This window comes from Zonotrichia leucophrys, chromosome 9 (genome assembly GCF_028769735.1).
Source record: "Zonotrichia leucophrys gambelii isolate GWCS_2022_RI chromosome 9, RI_Zleu_2.0, whole genome shotgun sequence".
NCBI lineage: Eukaryota > Metazoa > Chordata > Aves > Passeriformes > Passerellidae > Zonotrichia > Zonotrichia leucophrys.
The window spans coordinates 6049671-6067473 of NC_088179.1; the positions used below are offsets into that span (position 1 = coordinate 6049671).

Sequence of the window (17803 nt, forward strand, 5' to 3'; positions counted from 1 at the left end):
GAATGAAAGTGGTGGGAGAGCCAAGGGTACCATTGTCTGACAGCTGGTGTCCCAAATGCCCTGCTCATCTTCACTCTGTAGCAATGTGTAACCTCTGAAAGGAGGACTCCCATCAAGAGACCAATTGATAAAGAGAGGACATACTTATTAACATCCATCAGAATGGCTTTTCAGCAGAGAAATGGCCCAAGAACAGCAGAAATCCTGGTGATTCATATAATGTCCAGACAAACTTTGCTTTGGTTTTGTAAGCAATCCTGGAATTCACAAGCTGCTGCTACCTCATTAAGCTGGGAAAGCTCTGGGTGACCAGGAAAGTCTGTCCCACTGGGACTCTCGGGCTGTAGAGAAGCTGACATAGAAAGCTCATATTTCTTCAGGAAGCTGAGAAAAATCTAGATGTTCTGGTAAAGTTCTTTTTATTTACAGTATTCTTCTTTTTGTACATACCTATAGCAACATCAAAAATTATTCACAAAGTTTAACTGAATGTAAAAATGTTCTCATCCAACAGTTTGTCCTCTTTATACCTGTGGAAAACGTCAGCTGTTCTCATGCAGCAACAAGATTGTCTGAGCATTGGTTTTCAGTTTTTTCTGGCAGAATTTTAGGAAACCATCTCAAAAATTGTACAGAGATACTTTTACTCACCTTTTTTCTGAACACCTGTAGGCACCAAAGTTCTATAGAAGCAAACTCACATTTGCTTTTAGCAATGTGAGTTGGGGAAGGATGAGAAGAGATACGTAAGAACTTGAGCTCCTAAACACAGACAGGAGTGCAAATGGAGCAGGGAGATGCCCACTGGACAGTTTTGCATTTACAATAACTGCCTCAACTTTTTTCTCAGTTCAAGCAAAAATATATTTGATTAAATTTTATAAACAAGACTTTGCTTCTGAGGTACTGAGATTCAACAACTTCTCACATATTTTTACTTTTCCTTTTGTTCAACCCCCAAAGTCTATCATGAAACATGTGCAGAAGGACATTAAAAACTGCCAGTCACTTACTGCAATGCCTGGGGGGAAAGTGTCAGGTGCTCACTTTTATTTGTCTTTGAAGTGGAAGAAGTTACATGAAATGCAGATATTCTCCTTTGCAACCAAGTGATAACAGTTATCTGATATACAGCACATTCAAATTCCAGGCCAAACTGTGGTCGCATTTTCTGACACAAAGAGTTACCTTGGAAAAAAAGTAAGGCTGTCATCACAATTTGACCTTCTGATTAGAAATAAAAGCTTTAGATAATTATCAAAATTGGTTAGCAAAGTTACAGACTTCTCTTCTTGCTGCAGCCTTCCTGAAGCTCAATGTAAGAGAAGAAGGATTTGGTTTAAGACATTGGCTGCAAACTCCAGTGCCTGTTAGTGCTATGTAAATACAGTGTCTGGAGAGTCTGACTATGAACTATGGTCTAAACTGAAAGGAGACCTGGGCAGAGTCCGAGCCCTGAACCGCCTGAGGGCTCTGCCATTCCAGCCTGACCTCACACAGTCCCCTTCACTTGCACTCGTGTTTCCCCCTGCTCACTTGCAGGCACCATTTCAGGAACATCTGGACAGTCCAGGCTTCTGGATGCAGTCACACCCCACCAATTATCCAGCAATCTAAATCCATGCATGTGTGTATAGCTGCATATATACAGAAAATCTGGAGCAACATTACTGAGTATAAAACAAAACAGAACCCTCAGTTTTTCCATCCCTTCCCCAACTTAATGCACCCAGTTGATCATTTGTGGAAACAATTTGGAAGTCACTTAACTATTTGTGAAGATAAAGGATGCAAAACAAAAGCAATCCCTTAATCCTGCTTGCCAGCTCTTTCCAGTCTCTGGAAGGTGTAACTTCTGCAACACACTGTTTGCTCCACTGATATCAGTGATCAGCAAATCCTTCTGACCATGAATAAGCCAATCCTTCAGCAATTAGCTGAGCAAGTTCCTGGCTGGCAAAGCAAGAGCTTATTCCTGCTGATCTTGCAGCCACCTGCTCCTTTCTGAAAAGCATCAGTCATGCTAACCCTGAAGTATGAGCTTGTTTTCTAAAATTGCAAAGAAACCCAAACCCAGTCCAGCTGGCCCATTCCATGGATTTGAGCATGTCATGGACACCAGGTGACCTTGTATTGTGGCAAAGAACTCTTGGACTTTGTCAGTACAGAATGTGCTGCTTGGAATTTGGAGTCTATTGTCTCCCTCTATTTTTCTCTTTAAAAACAAAGTATAATGTAAGTTAAGCTGAAGTTCAGAAATGCATATATTTTACTTAAAAACATTCATCTCTTCAAAATTCAAAATAAACTTTATGGGATACAACAGTTTGGTTTTTTTTTTTAAATAACATTTCATTCAAACGGTATATAATTCATTGAAGTATTCGTACAGCAAACAATGGTTAACCCTTGAAAACCTGTAGAAAAAGATTTTCACACAAAAAAAAAGGAAAACCAAAAGTGAGGTCTCACACCCACACACTCAGCCCAGCACACACACGCACTCGAGCACCCACGCACCCACACAAGGCTGCAGCAAAAGCAGAGAATTGGAGGCCCAAAAGGAAAACGATGACTGATTGTTCTATCTGAGAGTCCAGGTAGCTCAGGAAAAAAAACCCCAAAAAACCAAAACAACCCCCCCACCCCGAGTCCTCTGAGTAAAGAAACTACCTCAAGAAAATTCTCAAGTGCATTGGAGACCTGATCATTCGAACTGTTTCTGCAAAGCAGCTCCCTGCACCTGAGAAAAATGCAGCCCAAGGTGACTTGTGCAAATATAAGGAGTCAGGAATATCTCCTGCTATTCCTTAAGTAGACATGAGGGGTGTCCATAGATTCAATTAGTCTTTGATCATGCAAGGTACTGCTGGAGTGCTGTCTTCGCCCTGCAGGAAAGAACAACCCATTAATTACAGGAACCTGGCTTCAGCAGCAGCAGCTTCATGGGCAGGCTCAGAGTGGGCCAGCAGAGAGGGAGGGAGGACGGCTGAGGAAAAGGCTCCCTCACTTTGGAAGGATCTGGCCCATGGTGCAGAAATGCTCTGTGGGGGTTGTAACTGTTAAAGAATCCCCCTGGCATCCAAGGATAACCTGATCCAGCCAAGGGCACTGGATCCCAGCACAAACTGAGGCACTCCCAGCATGGTGGGGCTTGGGAGGTGTGCTATACACACCCTCCAAAATCCCACAGGAGCAGGCACTGAAGAGCAATTGCTTTCTGTAATGCAGGTGTACCATGAAAAGCAGGTCTTTGAGCTGAGAAATCAAGGAGGGTCAACTCAGAATATACTAGAGGCACATTAGTCCTGTCAGGAATCCCGTAGGAGTCCTGGTCCCACCAAAAGCATACAGTGAGGTGAGTGGGAGGAAGGAGCCAGTCTAATAATGCAATTGATGTAATCTAATATTGCACAACATTTTTGTTAAAACAAAAACACCTCCCACCACTCTGGGGTTACAATTCCATCATCACATGGCCTAATTCTGAGTTTCCTTCCATCTGAAGTGAGACACTTTGCTCTTCCTTTGTCCCCCACAGCTCCCAACCTGCTACCACAACCTTAACAGACTTTTCCAGGACCTGATACAGCTCATCAACACGGAAGAAGATTCTTTATAAATTATTTATTTGTTTCTTCCCAGCTTCCTGCTGTGATCACAAGCCATAATAGCTCATGGGGGGGCAGGTGTGGCAGCAGTGGGATATCAAAATGTTCCTGATTATCATTTTCAGTGCTAATACTTTGGCATAGATTTTAAGATGAGAAGCCCTAACTTTACTTCAAAGATGTCTAAGAACACTAGAACATCTTTCATAAAATCAAGAATACCAAATTTAATGCATTTCAAAAACAACTGCACTGTTTTGAGTTGTGTTGTCTGTGTGTGACATCTTTCAAAGATCAGATTTTCTCTTTTATGGGCTGTTGCTAACTGTAGGTGGGATAATTGCAAAAGGTTAACATAAAACCCCAGAAATTGTCAGTAACTGTTTTGGTTTCACACAGGTTTGGGAAGCAGCCAGATGATCTGTGTGGATCCTAACACAGGTAACAGCACAGGTGTGTGCAAAGTTACTGTTGGGCTTAATTAGTTAAAAATCATTCAACAGCTGTGGTGATCTTGTATTATCTTCATACTCACTTGTCACACAGATTGGGATCTGAGGACTGACTCAGTTTGTGTAGAATATCCACCACTCCCATGTCTCGGAGTTTGTCCTGGCGCTCCTGTGAACCTGCAACAACAACAACAACCCCAGTGCTGGGAGTGGCACCAGTCCCAGGGGCTGCAGGGAGCAGGAAGCAGCTAAAGGAGGGGTGAGCAGCAATGTCCAGCCATAGCACAGCCATGGAAACACTCCCTCAAACTCCCCAGGGAGCTCCAGCTTCTTTTGCTGTGCTCTGTGTTTGGAGCCAAGAACATCTTGAAGGCAAAAATCTTTATCCTAAGGTATCCTGACTTCAGCTGTTTCATTCTCATCTCTGATCTCACAGGATTTGGATGCAGAGAACATTCCCCTGGAGGTGTTTCTGAGCCTCACTTTTGCCCTCTCCTCCTCTCACCATATTCACCTGAGCAGCACCATTCTTCAGCCCCCTCCTGGTAACCTCCCACTCTGCCAGGCCATGACTTCTCACCAAATGCCTTATCCATTGCTCCCAGTTTCACTCACAAGTCCTTTAGCTGGTTTTGGCTCAAGACACTCATTTGGCCCAACCATACTGTGGAAAATTTCATTGCCAGAAATCCCCTTCTAATCCATTTATTCTCTCCTGAACCTATGAACCTGTTCCCTCAAAAAATGAGTTTCCACAGCCCCTTTAGGATCTGGAAGCTCTTACAAGAATTCTCTTTTGCTCCAGTTGTTTAGAGACTTGAGAGAAATGCTACAGGTGAAAACCTCCCCTGTGTCTCTCCAGCTCCTGTTTATTGTCACTGTGTCCTTGTGCCTTCCCCAGAGAGCTCTCTGCATCCTCCTCAGTGTCTCCTGACCACTCCCACAATCCATACTACACCTATAATGATGTTTCCCATTACACTTTGGATCCCAATGCACTGTGCACTGCAAATATTGCTATTCAACAAAAGCTTTTTGATCAGGATAGTAACTTGTCTATGCATTAATAAGGAGGGTTTCTTACCTTCCTCTTCATTCCATATGAGATTAGATATACAGAACATGGCAGCAAGCTGTAGTTTAGCATTTGAATGACTCTAAATATAGAAAAAGAGAACTCAAGTTTAGAAGAAGAAATTCAGAAATTCACAATACTTGTATTTTGGCATTCATTATGTAATAAATAAGATAGAAAAGCTGGGATTAATTCTTATCTACAACTACTCTCAAACATAGGGTGATAATATAAGGCACTTGAGTAGTGGTCAATCACTTCCTTCCAAATGTTTACTGACGTCTTCAATATATGCCTTTTCCAAGTTCATTAAATGTTTTCTATGTAGATGAAGTCACTGTAATGTTTTTACAGGAAATAACCCTTGGATTTTCATTTTAGTCAGTTCCTCTGTACACCTCTGCCATCCAGAACTGCACTGACACCCCACTGGTTATATGGAAATTAAATTCATGAGTGAGTAATTCACAAAACAAAATCCTAAAGCACTTTCCTCTTTTCAGTCCTACAAAAGACCAACACAAATCCTTTAAGAGAAATCCCCCTTACCATGTAGTATTTGATTTTCTGCAGGATGTCATCGTTGGTCATAATCAGTTCTTTTGCTGTTGTGCCATCTGCTATATTGGCAAGGATACACAATGTCTGAAAGAGAGAAAAACTGGGAAGTTATTTGGCCCCAGCTCACATCCCATGACAGCTTCTCTGACAGCTCTGAACTTGGGACAAACAACTCCTTTAATTAGTTTTAATATCTTTAATCTGGAGTTTCCAGCTTGCTCACATCTAGGGCCAATGCCAAGGAGTCACCAGCTGTGGGGAGCAGCCCTGGCCAAAAACATTCATCACCATTTTAAAATGAAGAGCAGCACTCATCAATTCATTGCCAGGAAGAACATTTTAAGTCTCTTATGGAAATCTGCAACATATAGGAAAGAAAACATGCCCCAGAATATAAAGCAGTCTGTTCTGTAGCAGTGGCTGGGGGGAAAGGAAAAACAACAAAGCCCAACCATTTCCACCTCGTTCTTAAGGCCAGGAAAAGGTGAGACAGAGGCATTCCTGCTGATCTGGCAGAGCAGTCATTTGTTTTCAGCAAGTCTAATCACAGCTGTCACCTGCAGAGTTAACTCCAGCTACTTCTGCAGCTGTTTTATTTCTTTAAAATTACAGAAGCCATCCCACAGGATGCCCTTGAAGCACCCTGGCCCATCACTGGCACTACCTGCACAGAGCTTTGACTGGCACAGCCCCTTCCCTGGCTCTCAGGGTCACCAGGAGATGCTCCACAGGCTCCTTCCCAAAGAACTTGACCATCTTTTCTGGACATGCTGGGAGGACACTGGAGCAGGATCAGCACTTGTATGTGCTTGTGTCTAAGCTGCACTGCACTGTGTCAGCAGCTGCAGAATCTAATTACTTCCAAGCTGCTAATTACATCCTGATGAGGCTGGCAGTGACAGACACAATCACTGTCCTGCTGCAAGCAGGGGTTCTGGTGTGCAGACAGGTACTACTGGATCTTGAAATAAGAGTCAGCTGCACCACAGGGACCAAGGAAATGCTCAGTGGATATATGCCCCAAACTCCAAAGCCCATATTCAGCCCCAGCCCTTTCCCAAGTGTCCTGGTTCTCCTGTGAAATAATTCAGATAGGTGTGGCAAAGTGAATAACCTACAGCAATAAAGGCCATTCCTGCCAGCTTTAGCAGGAAGACCTATCTAGACACATGGGGTTAATTCTCAGCTGTTTCAGACCCATTGTGTCACTAAACTTGCTAGCAAGAGTCTTTGGGGATTTTTTTTGCTAATTTTGCACTTAAATTGCCAAAGAATGCCTGTTGCCCTTCAGCTTGTTCTTCCCTGAGCAGGGATTTAGACCAGCTCTACTCCTACACTCATTTCCCCTGCTGTTGGCTACCCATATCCAACCTAAGCCAGAGCAATCCTCTGGCATTACCCACAGCTCCTTGCTGCCCCCATCCTTCCACACACCCCATATGAGGAAGGAACACAGTTCTCCCACTACCTGTCTTGCCTGGCACAAGAGTTATCCAGCCAAATGCTGCCCAGCTATCCTCTAGCTGCTGCTTTACACCCCCACAGCAGCTGTCCTTGTATATTGGCTCCAGGATGCCATTCCCTGCTGGCCATCTCCTCTTTCCCTCTACCTTTCCCCTTCCAGATTGGGTTTTTTTTAACTTTTAATTTGGCAGGCCAGGTCCCTCCCCACTTTTTCCTGGGCTCCACCAGGATGCTCCTTCTCCTGCTAGTGCTTCTCTTCTATTCCTACTGATCCCTTCCAGCCATGCAACAGCCCCAATTTAATTCTTCTGCTCTCACATCCCTCTTCTCTTTGCCAAACCTGCATTTGCAAAACCAATCTGAATTCAGTTCAAACAATTTTGTAACAATCCATTAGAAAGAAAAACATTCTTGTAGGTACTCAAGTTATTCATCTGACAAATCTCAGTAAAATATTCACAGCACATTATAATCCCAAACAAAAATGACATGTTGTGAAGAGTAAGCATTCTTTGCTCGTATATTTTATTCTGCCAAGACAACACAAAACACAAAAGGTACCTGCTCTTTGACTTCTATATTGTGCTCCCCTTCCAGAATGAGGGTCACTGCTTGCATGATTTGCTTCCCATGAGTGCTCATTATGTGGTCTATGTGCTGCCAAAGCAAGGATGAAATACATTTAGTGTAACTCCCCAGACAAGGAAGGGACATTCCTGCTTGAATCACTCCAAGTGAGGAGTAGCAACGCTACACACAGAGCACTGCTCCCAAACCAAGAATTAATCACAGCACAAACAGTTCAGAACATTCTTCTTCATGTGGAGCCTGCTTTTGTCTGAGAGATCATCACATGAGCCTTGGTGATGCTTTCCCTGTCGCCTGGAGAGGTGACACTGCTGTCCCAGCCGCCAGGCTGAGGCTTGAACCCTGCTGACCCACGCTCTCAATGTGTGATCTGCAGTTGGAAACAACCACTTCCCTTCTGATAACCGGGGTAATATCAGAGAGGAGTGAGAAAACTGATGTTTCTTCTCTGGTATTTGCTACTCTTGCAGGGACACTGTGCCCAGATCCAACAACCACATTTCCAAAGCCTTACAGGGCAGAGAAATAAGCCAGATGCATTGGTTATTGTCTGAGAAACTGCCCTAAGTTCACAGGGTCACAGCTCAAAGGTCACCTGATGACAGACTATGAACACCTACACTAGAATAACAGAGAAAAGATTAAACAAGATCTACTGGATTAGTTGATACCAAACACCTCAGGAGTGGCAGCAAACAGGCACCAGAGATGACCAGCATATGGCACACTACAATTCTTTTAAGACCTCAGGGATTATTGTAGAACTTATTAAATTTGCTAATAATGGGATTTCATTGGAAAGCTGCTGGATGAGTTATTCTGGAGTGAATTTTGGGTAAAGGCTGAAAATGGCTGATTCTGGCTCTAAAACCTGCCATAGGACGCAGTGAAGCTGGCACATAGCTCCAGATGGAGAACACCTTAAATGACAGTGAGAGTTCTCAGGGTGAATTCAATGAATGACAGGCTATTAAGCATTTTTTCACATTAAGAGCTAATTTTCTATCAAGGTTATTGAGACTCAATGAGTGAGAATATCAGAAGATTTTTTACAGTGACCTTTTTCTGGTAGAAACACAGTATGTGATAAATGCACAGAGAGGCCTCATGGGGTTTCCCCCCAAAAATGTTGGCTTGCCAAATTCTTGCTGCATATTTTCCCTCTGTTCTTCACAGGGGACTGCCCCTTTCTTTTCCTCCATGACTATCTCTTTCTCCTGATCAAAAACAACTCCTGGACTTAAATTTTTTAACCATTTTATTTCAGGGTGTAAAATGAACGTCTGCATTTTTTGAGTGCACAGTCTTACACCAAATTCACAAAGCCAGTACTACCTATGTAGATGGATAAGAAAAGATGCATTTCAAGTGCCAAGGAAGAAGAAAGACAGGTATCTGAGATCTGGACCTTCCTGTACACTGACTCAATGGTGCAACCCTCAGTGCTGTTTTGGACAAGTTTCACAGAGAAACTGCTATGAAAATCATGTTGCAAAGAGCTGAATGCAATGGAATTGAGCATTAAATGAAAATGTCTAGCTCTGATAATAATTACAGTGTTTAATTGCAGAGGATTCGTTCAAATACCTTCTCACACTGATTAGCACATTTGCTTACAGATATTCAAATAAATCCAAGTGGTGTTAAAACAGGAGAATGTCCTGCACAGAAGCACTGGATTGGCTGCTTGTTTGATCAGCTTTCAGAAGGTCTGTGTGCAGCTCTACTTACTGGGCGAGTGGAGAGAAGATTCCTGAGCAGTCCCAAGGTTTTCATCAGAACATTTACATCGGAATCAGAAAGCAACTGAAACAACTGCTCTGTGCTCAGACCCCGCAGGATGTCTGACTTGATCTTCTGTTCTGCTTGAAACGCCATGTTCTGAAACAGACACTCCTTTTAATGGATTTTTTTTTTTACCTGGGCTTTCACTCTTTTAGTAGACTATTCCCTACAACAATATATTCTTCCTAAATTTATCTTGCATAAAGGCTGTAATTTATGAGCAACTGCTACACAGTGAATTCAATTTTCACATTGTCTTACACCTGACCTGGTTATTACCTGCTTTTATTTTCCCCCTGGCATGCTACTACTGACACTACTGCTTCCTTGAATGATCTTGGCAACAAAATTAGTACTAGAACTGAAGAATTTGTTTTACTTTATGGACTAATGGGTGAAGTGCTCCAGGCTGATGCTGTTTTTCTTCTGCAGTTTGGTGAACAACAAGGCAGATTTCAATTATGTCATTGTTAATAACAACTGACAAGTTCTACAAGGTATGTTCCCAAGCTTTTTAAGGCACACAGTCACAAGTGGTATTTCACTGGGTGTCCTACTCACCATTAAAGCCCAAATGCCGTTCACTCGCAAGGCAAGATTTTCACTCTGGGTTAAACTACATAGAAGTTCTATGGCTCCTGATTCTAAAATAGGCTGAAAGAAGGAGGGAAAACCAGATCTTTACAACACTACTTAGACTAACTGCATGTCTGAAAATACTAAAAATATACTCCTTATATTTTATTCTTGAGCTTACAACATGTCCAGTGCACCCACATGAACTGGCCATGCCACACCCCATATCCATGACCATTTCAAAGTAGGTGTTATGAAAAAAAGTCAGGTTAAGGCAGCTGCTTTCTGCTATGTCTGTATTTGTGGAGACATGGATGCACACACATTTATATGTGTATATACATCACCTCACACTGCTGCTCACACCCCACAAACACTTGACCTGCAGTCTGCTAAAAAAAGCCCCATGGGTGGCCTCATGGCCAGTGAACTGTGCTTGGCATTATTTCAGTTAATTTGCTGTCTCACAGATATGATTGAAGCCACCGACACCAACTGATAATTTGGTAATCCACAGAGCCCTGCAGGATCCCACACACAGCACAATCTTGAAAATATTTTCTGTAATTAAGAACTATTTTAGACTTGGGGAATTGTTGCACTGCTGTGGAGTGTTGATTTGTGTGTCTGATCTGTATGAAACACAGACTCTGCAGAACTGTATCCTGTACTGCTCATCAGAGAACAATAAAAACACAAGACTCAGCAAAGCCAGCATTTTCAGCATTACAGTAGCAGTAATTCTCTAAGACAATGGATCACATTGCAAATTATCAGTGTGGTTTCTTCTTGTTTATGATCTTTTTAGATAACAATGTTTTACAAGTAAAAAGGAAAAGACAAAACTTCATGTCTACTTCTTTTCTTTAGAGACCAAATTAACTGTCACAGCACTGTAAGCAGATGATTTTTTTTGTTCTCAAGTTGCACAGCTCTGTAACATCACAGCTCCATAACATGTCACAAGCAATGACTGCCAATTAACAGGCCTTTATGCTAACTGACCATTGTGTAATCTCACTTCAGTCCATCCCCTCTCCCTGCTGCTGGCCAAGTACTCACCTCCTTGCTTGGAGAGAATTCCAGAAGAAGATTGCATAGCGTGGAAGATGCTACTACAAGAATTTCATTTGGAGCATTCTGTAAAACCTGCAGGCAGAGGGGAGAGAGAGGAATTCTGTTAGCAGGATAATGAAGAGATCACTAAAATGGAATACCTGGAATTATGCTGTAGCTGGATATTCCAGACTTCAGGAGATGCTTCCATGCTAGCAATGCAAACCCAGACTGATACACATCACAGGACAAGCTGGAGCAATGCATTATTTCACAAAAGTCACACTTGAGAGCTTTCAGTCCAATTTAGTAGAAATCAGTGGGGACAAGCCCTGCTCTGCAAAGGACACATATGCAGAGGAAGCTCCAGGAGCCTCTTCAAGCCCTTTGTACCTCGTGCTAAGCACAACACAGCAAATTCTCTAAGGAGCATCCTCTCAGAGGAGCACAGCCTGAGTCAAGTTTTGGTCCCTTATCTCTGCCTGGATCTCCAGCAGCACCAAAACACCAACTCCTGAACCAAACATGTTCCTCACTTGTTCCCTACTGCCAACAACATCTTCTGTGCTCCAGTCATTTCACTTCTGAACAGACAAGTCAAGGTGACTTCAGGAGATTGCTATGGGTGTCAATACTGCCCAAGCCTTCAGGTATGCTAGCAGTCTGTTCTGCATCTTCAAGGTCTCAAAGATGTTGAAACTGAGAAACTGGTTTATTATGTGTTTTTATGATAGTGACATTACAGGATGAGAGATGACATATATCTTACACATTTGAATCTCAATCTTGTGGAAAATTACTCTATATGACAATGTGTCTTTTTAAAGGTCTTTCTGAGCTCTTTGATTTCAACTATAGAATCTGCAATGAGATGTAAGAGGTAGAGAATCACAGGAGAAAACACAGATGTAAATTCTCTTACAGAGCTCACAGACCAAGTCTGAACCGTGCCATCCAGCCTGAGTCTGACATTAAGGGACATGTAGTGCTTGTATTGTCCTGTGTGACCATTGAGAATAATTGAGTTTCCCTCACTGATGACAAAAAATCCCCCAAAAACAATAATGAAAAAAAGGAAACAAAAAACCAACCAAAACCAAGCATGCTTGCTGCTGTTGCCTTTTCTTGACTTATGACTCTCTTAGGAGAAGGCCCCAGGATTTTGATTTCTAGGTAATTTGTATCATGATTCTACAGCAAGGCATGCCAACTGAACAGACACCCTGTGCTCCCTGAATGGACCAGAACACTCCAGGCACTGAGACCCGACTGCTCCTCACTTACCTTCATTAAAGGCTTCCATACAGCATGATCCTGAAAACTTGTCCTGAGCTGCTGGACAGAACGGGACAAACTGTGCAAACACCTGGAATGGAAGAGAAATCCTCCCTGTGAGACATGCACACCCCCATGGGCACTGCTGTACACACCCTGCTGCCCCACAGGGATTCCTGAGCTGGGAGGGAGGCAAGGAGAAACCTGGGAACAGCCAGGAGAAAACCCTGCACCTGCCCAGGATTACTGCCCCTCTCCCCCAGGAGGGCTCCCAAGAGCAGAACTGAGATCAGGGCAGCTCTCAGACAGTGACAGGAGTTCTCCCAGTGCAGCCCAGGCTGTGCAGGGACAAGGACAGGCTCACCTGACTGCAGCCAAGCGCACCTTGATGCTGGACTCGGACAGGCCGTTAACAATGCGGTCCATCATGTTCTCAGTCTCAATGATCTGCACCAAAGAACTCAGGTCAGTGCACAGCCCACAGCATCCATGGCTTGCTGGGGTTTGGCTGCAGCATCTTCAGTGTTACATATAAAAACTGCAGCTAAAACCAGCATGCCACACTCTTGTCAGATTAAGGGGAAAATTTTATGTATCTACAGACACAATTAGGAAATAAAAAATCTATATTCTATGTTCCACTATGGCTTTTAATCATCAAGCAACAAGAGGGTGATTTTTATATATAAGTATCTATCTATCTACATAAACACATAAATTACCCTTAATGTCATATTAAAACAAAAGTGAGCATGTGTGAGTGCACAGAACATATACAAACTGCAGATCAGAGACAGGTTGTAGAGCTGGATATAAAAAATATCCAGTAGCTCACCTGCCATACTTAGACAAGGCCAGCACAAACACTTAAGACCAATACAAAAGGCAGTTAATACCCAGATGAATGATGGATTTTGCATAATAAATCAACTTTGGCATGTACACAGCCACTGCTTATTAAAAGCTGTGTACAAGGAGAACCTTCACTATTAACTAAAGCAACAAAACAGGAGTTTATGGTGTTGAATTCTGGAGATCTGAATGGTTCCCCACTGATAAATTCTCCTGATGTTATCTTTTCACCCTCTGTTTACCTGCCTCTTCCTTCTGCTTTTCCCTTTTAACCAGCAAACAAACTCAGAAAACATTCCTGTCTTCTGCACTTGCTACATGACATTGCAAATCCATGATTAATTTAAAAAAATGCTCCTTCCAATTATTAATTTATTAAGTTCCCCCCACTTTCCACACATTAATTTCTAACTATGTGAGTGCCCCAAGCAACCAATCTCTTTGCTGTAATCTTTGAATCACCAACTGCTTTGTTATGACAGTGCAAGGCCTTGGTCACTTGAGAACCAGAAAACAAATTCTGACTTTGCTTCTGAGCAGACTTTCCAGAGGTTTTTTTAACATTTGTCATATAATGGAATAAATGAGAACAGAGGTGTATTGTCTGTCTCAGAACACAAGTTTCAGAAATTTCTCATATGCCACAACAATATTCCTTATGAGTAGCCAAGTACCAAAAATGCTGAAGGACAACTCCTTGTGCAAGTCTAGTTCATCACTGTGAAGATGCTCACACAACTAAACTTTACTTTTGTTATACTCTGATAGCAAGACATTAATTTTTCCTCCAATTCCACGAAATATGAAAATTCCTATTAATGGAGGAGAGAGGGCTCATTTCAACCTATTAACATCATAATGGGAAATCCCTGGGAGGGTGGGAATTGCTGCTTTCCCTGTGGCTGAGCAGGGCCCAGCAGGCTCCCTGGGCTCACCTTTTTGCGGATGTCCTCGTCGTTGGCCCCCAGCGAGGCGTAGAGCTTGAAGGCGGCCTGGCGCAGCTCGTGGGCGTGCTTCAGGTCATGGTCCAGCTGGGAACACAGCACAGGCACAGGCTCAGCCCCCAGAGCAGCTGCAGTGTCATATTCTGCTTTGTTCTACACTGCTGCTTACCCACTGTCTTGGTCTGCCACCCCAGGGGCAGCCAGAAGCACGAGATACTGCACCCTGAGCTCATCACACAATAACCAAAGTTAAGACTATGGCTCATTTCTCTACTGAGTAATAGAGAAGACAACTTTGTCTTCAATTTGAGGCCAAAACAAGGTTAGGACTCTATCAAGACCATATTCAGGTAAAAGCTATTCTTACCTCTCAACAGAGACTTACAGGAACTAGCCAGAAGGAGTGAAAATACTGAGAGAGAATCAGGACAAGATTTATCAAGAGAACTGAAGCAAAACCAGGAGCCAAAGTTGGTCTCTAAATCTCATACCGTGTTAAGGAGGGTGAGGTTGGAGATCAGGAAAAGGTTCTTCCCCCAGAGGGTGCTGGGCACTGCCCAGCTTCCCCAGGGAATGGGCACAGCCCCAAGGCTGCCAGAGCTCCAGGAGAGTTTGGACAATGCTCTCAGGGATGCACAGGGTGGGATTGTTGGGGTGTCTGTGCAGGGCCAGCAGCTGGACTCGATGATCCTTGGCGTCTCTTCCAGCTCAGCATATTCTACTATTTTATGATAATTAATGGGAGCACTAAAGGCATCATAAAATAGTGGTGTTTGAGATTGACCTTGCTTGGAACAGCAAATTTGGGCTCTCAGATCTCCTCATGTTCTCTGCTGAGATTAATTCTGTGACTGACTATCCTCAAAACTCAGTTCCAAAATGTTCTACCAAACAATGTAATCTTCAAAGTCTAACAAAATGCCAGGAAAATGACAGTATAAAGTAGAAAAGTGCTGAAATAAAAGAAATGTCAAAAATAAAGCTCTATGAGTAATTCTCTCCAGTGCAGCTATATTGGAGCAGAAGTATTAAAATATTATTTTATAAATATTTTAATATTATGTTATAAATATTTTAAGCAGACAAGTTCTCTGTTTGGCAGATTCCTCACTCACTCCTCACGTAGTTTTACCTTACAGGGTGCAGTTCCAAGCACTCTGTTCAAAGTCAGTACCCCGGATTCCCAGCTGGCTGCCTCTACAGACTTACTGCACACTCAGAGCACTGTCATAATATTTAGAATTGCCCCACTCACTTTTGGAACCTGATCATATTTTTGATGCTACAGCCAACATCCATTACTCCTCAATAAGCTGCTAAACTTCTTTTTGCTCAGTTTTTTATACTGTAACTATTTTTTTTTATGTTTCATTTGCATTTTTACAGAGCATTTAAGAGGCTCTCTATGCAGAATTAACCCCATTCTGTCAGGGTCAGAGAAATTACCCTGTCCCTTGGGCCAGTTTCAGAAAAAAAGCAAAGCTCTGTCATGTATTTTTTGGGCTCTTTCTAATAATCAGTTTCAGCAAGACTCCAAGGTACATCTGGTCTCTGTTTATCCAATGTCTTGCAAGTGCAGATAACTCCTAATACGAAACAGTGCACAACATCCACATGTTTTTGTGCTTAAACACCTCTAAATTTCAGATTTTCCACAGATCTGACCTAAGAATTGAAAACAAATCTCTCTTCACATGGACTATTCATCTCTTATGAAGCTGAAATGTGCTGGTTCCTGAAGGCAAGATGTTTAAACTTAGAGGATGGGAGGACCAGATATGCACACTTTTGTGTGGTTAATGAAGTCTCCAAAGAGCAGTAACTGAGTCTTGGAGAGTACAAACATCAAGAACCAAGTCCTGCAGCACCTCTGGTCACCCTTCAATTGAGGACCTCAGGCACCAGGTTGTGGCAGCAGCTCTCTGGCCACAGAGAGCAGGCACAGACTTTTTTAGACAAATCTTGGGAAGCTGTGGGAAACTTAGAGGAAAAGAATTCAAACAATTATTATCTCTCTTTCTGTAAGCATTGTTTATAGCTATGGTTCTCTAGAGTGTGGTATTGATAACCACCAATAGTGTGTGAGGAGTTTTCACTTTGAGACCAATCAGGTCTTAGGTCCTATAAGAATATGGAGGGGCTTGAGAGCTGGCTTGCAAGCAAAGCTGAGTTAATAGAAGAAATAACAATAATGATTTTTGAGTGTATCTATAGCAAGGCAGAAGACAAGGCTGTCAGCACAGAAACAGATTAGAAAAGATATATGAACATTTTTGTAAGCTAGACTACATGCATAAATAGATGTGTCTACGTGCCTTACGAAATTTCTGTCAAACTTTTGCCAATTATATTGGCGTTAATTGCTTTGCACCAATGAATATAATAAGTTATTGTGATGTAGTTAATGACTTAAGATCACGCTTCTTTAAGAGTATATAAGCTGGAGAATATGCAGAATAAAAAACTTTTTCTTCTTAGACCCTGATCATGTGTGTATGTCACATCCAGCCTAACAGTGACATAAGAACTGTAGATTTCTAACAATAAAGTGTCTTTATGGATCATGGAATCAATGCTATGTGGTACCAGACTGGGGGCCCTACCACACCAGGTTTAACCAGGTTTAAAAAGGCCCATCCTGAGCTGGTTTCTTTTTGGTTTTGCCCATTCCTCAATGCCCAGAGCAGGTCAGGGAGCTCACCCTCTTGATGTCGGTGATGGCGCTGACGGAGCTGGGGTACTTGAAGTAGTCGGCCAGCATGACGATGAGGTGGTCGGTGATGCTGGCCATCCTCTGCAGCTCCACGTCTGTCTCTATCAGGTAGGCCAGAGTCTCTGCCCCCTCCACCCTCTCCTCCAGCAGTCTGTCCTTACTGCACATTCGAACCAAGCATGGCAGAGTCTGCAGAGATTAAATAAAACGAGTTTCTAGTGTAGCTGCATTGATAAAGAAACTCCAAAGAAATGAAACAACTGTCCTACAGCAATGCTCTGCCATCGTTCTTTAGATAAGAACTTTCACACACACACACATTTCAGTGGGTTCAGACACTCCACACACAGAAGAATTGTTCAGGCATTGCTGAGTGTACAATCTCCTACTTTCACACAACCTCTCACACAGCCAAAATCATGCAATGTTTGGAAGTAAACATAGACAAAGTTTGACAAAGCCTTGTAAAACTTTTTATAAATCCCCTCAGAAGTTGATATTTTCACAGGCCTGTTCTTGCTACACACCAGAATCAAAAGTACCCAAGCTGCCCTCAAGTACTTGACCCCTCCTGCCCTTCTGTGATCCAGGATTAACTAAGGACAATGCAGTCAGAAATAATCTCAGGGTTCCTTTCCCACACACTGGCTGCCTGGAGCAGAGGGCAAGGGAGGAATACTCCTCAGCAAGCAGCATATTTGATCAACCAGAAAAGCTAACCTGGAATCCAGGTCCATTCTGCCTTCCCTGACATGCCCCCTACCTTGGTTACACCCACACAACAGTTTTGCTCCACCTTCTCTACTAAAACAGAAAAACCAATCAAGTCTTTCTTTACCAGAAGCCCAAGG

The 17803-nt window shown here is 42.8% G+C and overlaps 1 protein-coding gene across 5 annotated transcripts in view; it reads right to left on the minus strand.

Moving 5' to 3' along the window:
* Positions 1 to 2246: 2246 nt before the first annotated feature.
* ARMC8 (armadillo repeat containing 8) overlaps positions 2247 to 17803 on the minus strand; it is a 61547-nt gene continuing 45990 nt past the window's right edge. For all 5 annotated transcript variants that reach the window (XM_064720590.1, XM_064720589.1, XM_064720587.1 and 2 more), the window contains 12 exons: positions 16941 to 17141; positions 14231 to 14326; positions 12808 to 12890; positions 12453 to 12534; positions 11175 to 11261; positions 10098 to 10190; positions 9483 to 9632; positions 7725 to 7820; positions 5688 to 5783; positions 5148 to 5220; positions 4147 to 4240; positions 2247 to 2888 (listed from right to left, as the gene is read on the minus strand). In XM_064720590.1, coding sequence (XP_064576660.1) covers positions 2855 to 2888; positions 4147 to 4240; positions 5148 to 5220; positions 5688 to 5783; positions 7725 to 7820; positions 9483 to 9632; positions 10098 to 10190; positions 11175 to 11261; positions 12453 to 12534; positions 12808 to 12890; positions 14231 to 14326; positions 16941 to 17141 — 1185 coding nt within the window. In that variant the 3' untranslated portion in view covers positions 2247 to 2854. The remainder of the gene's footprint in view (positions 2889 to 4146; positions 4241 to 5147; positions 5221 to 5687; positions 5784 to 7724; positions 7821 to 9482; positions 9633 to 10097; positions 10191 to 11174; positions 11262 to 12452; positions 12535 to 12807; positions 12891 to 14230; positions 14327 to 16940; positions 17142 to 17803) is intronic.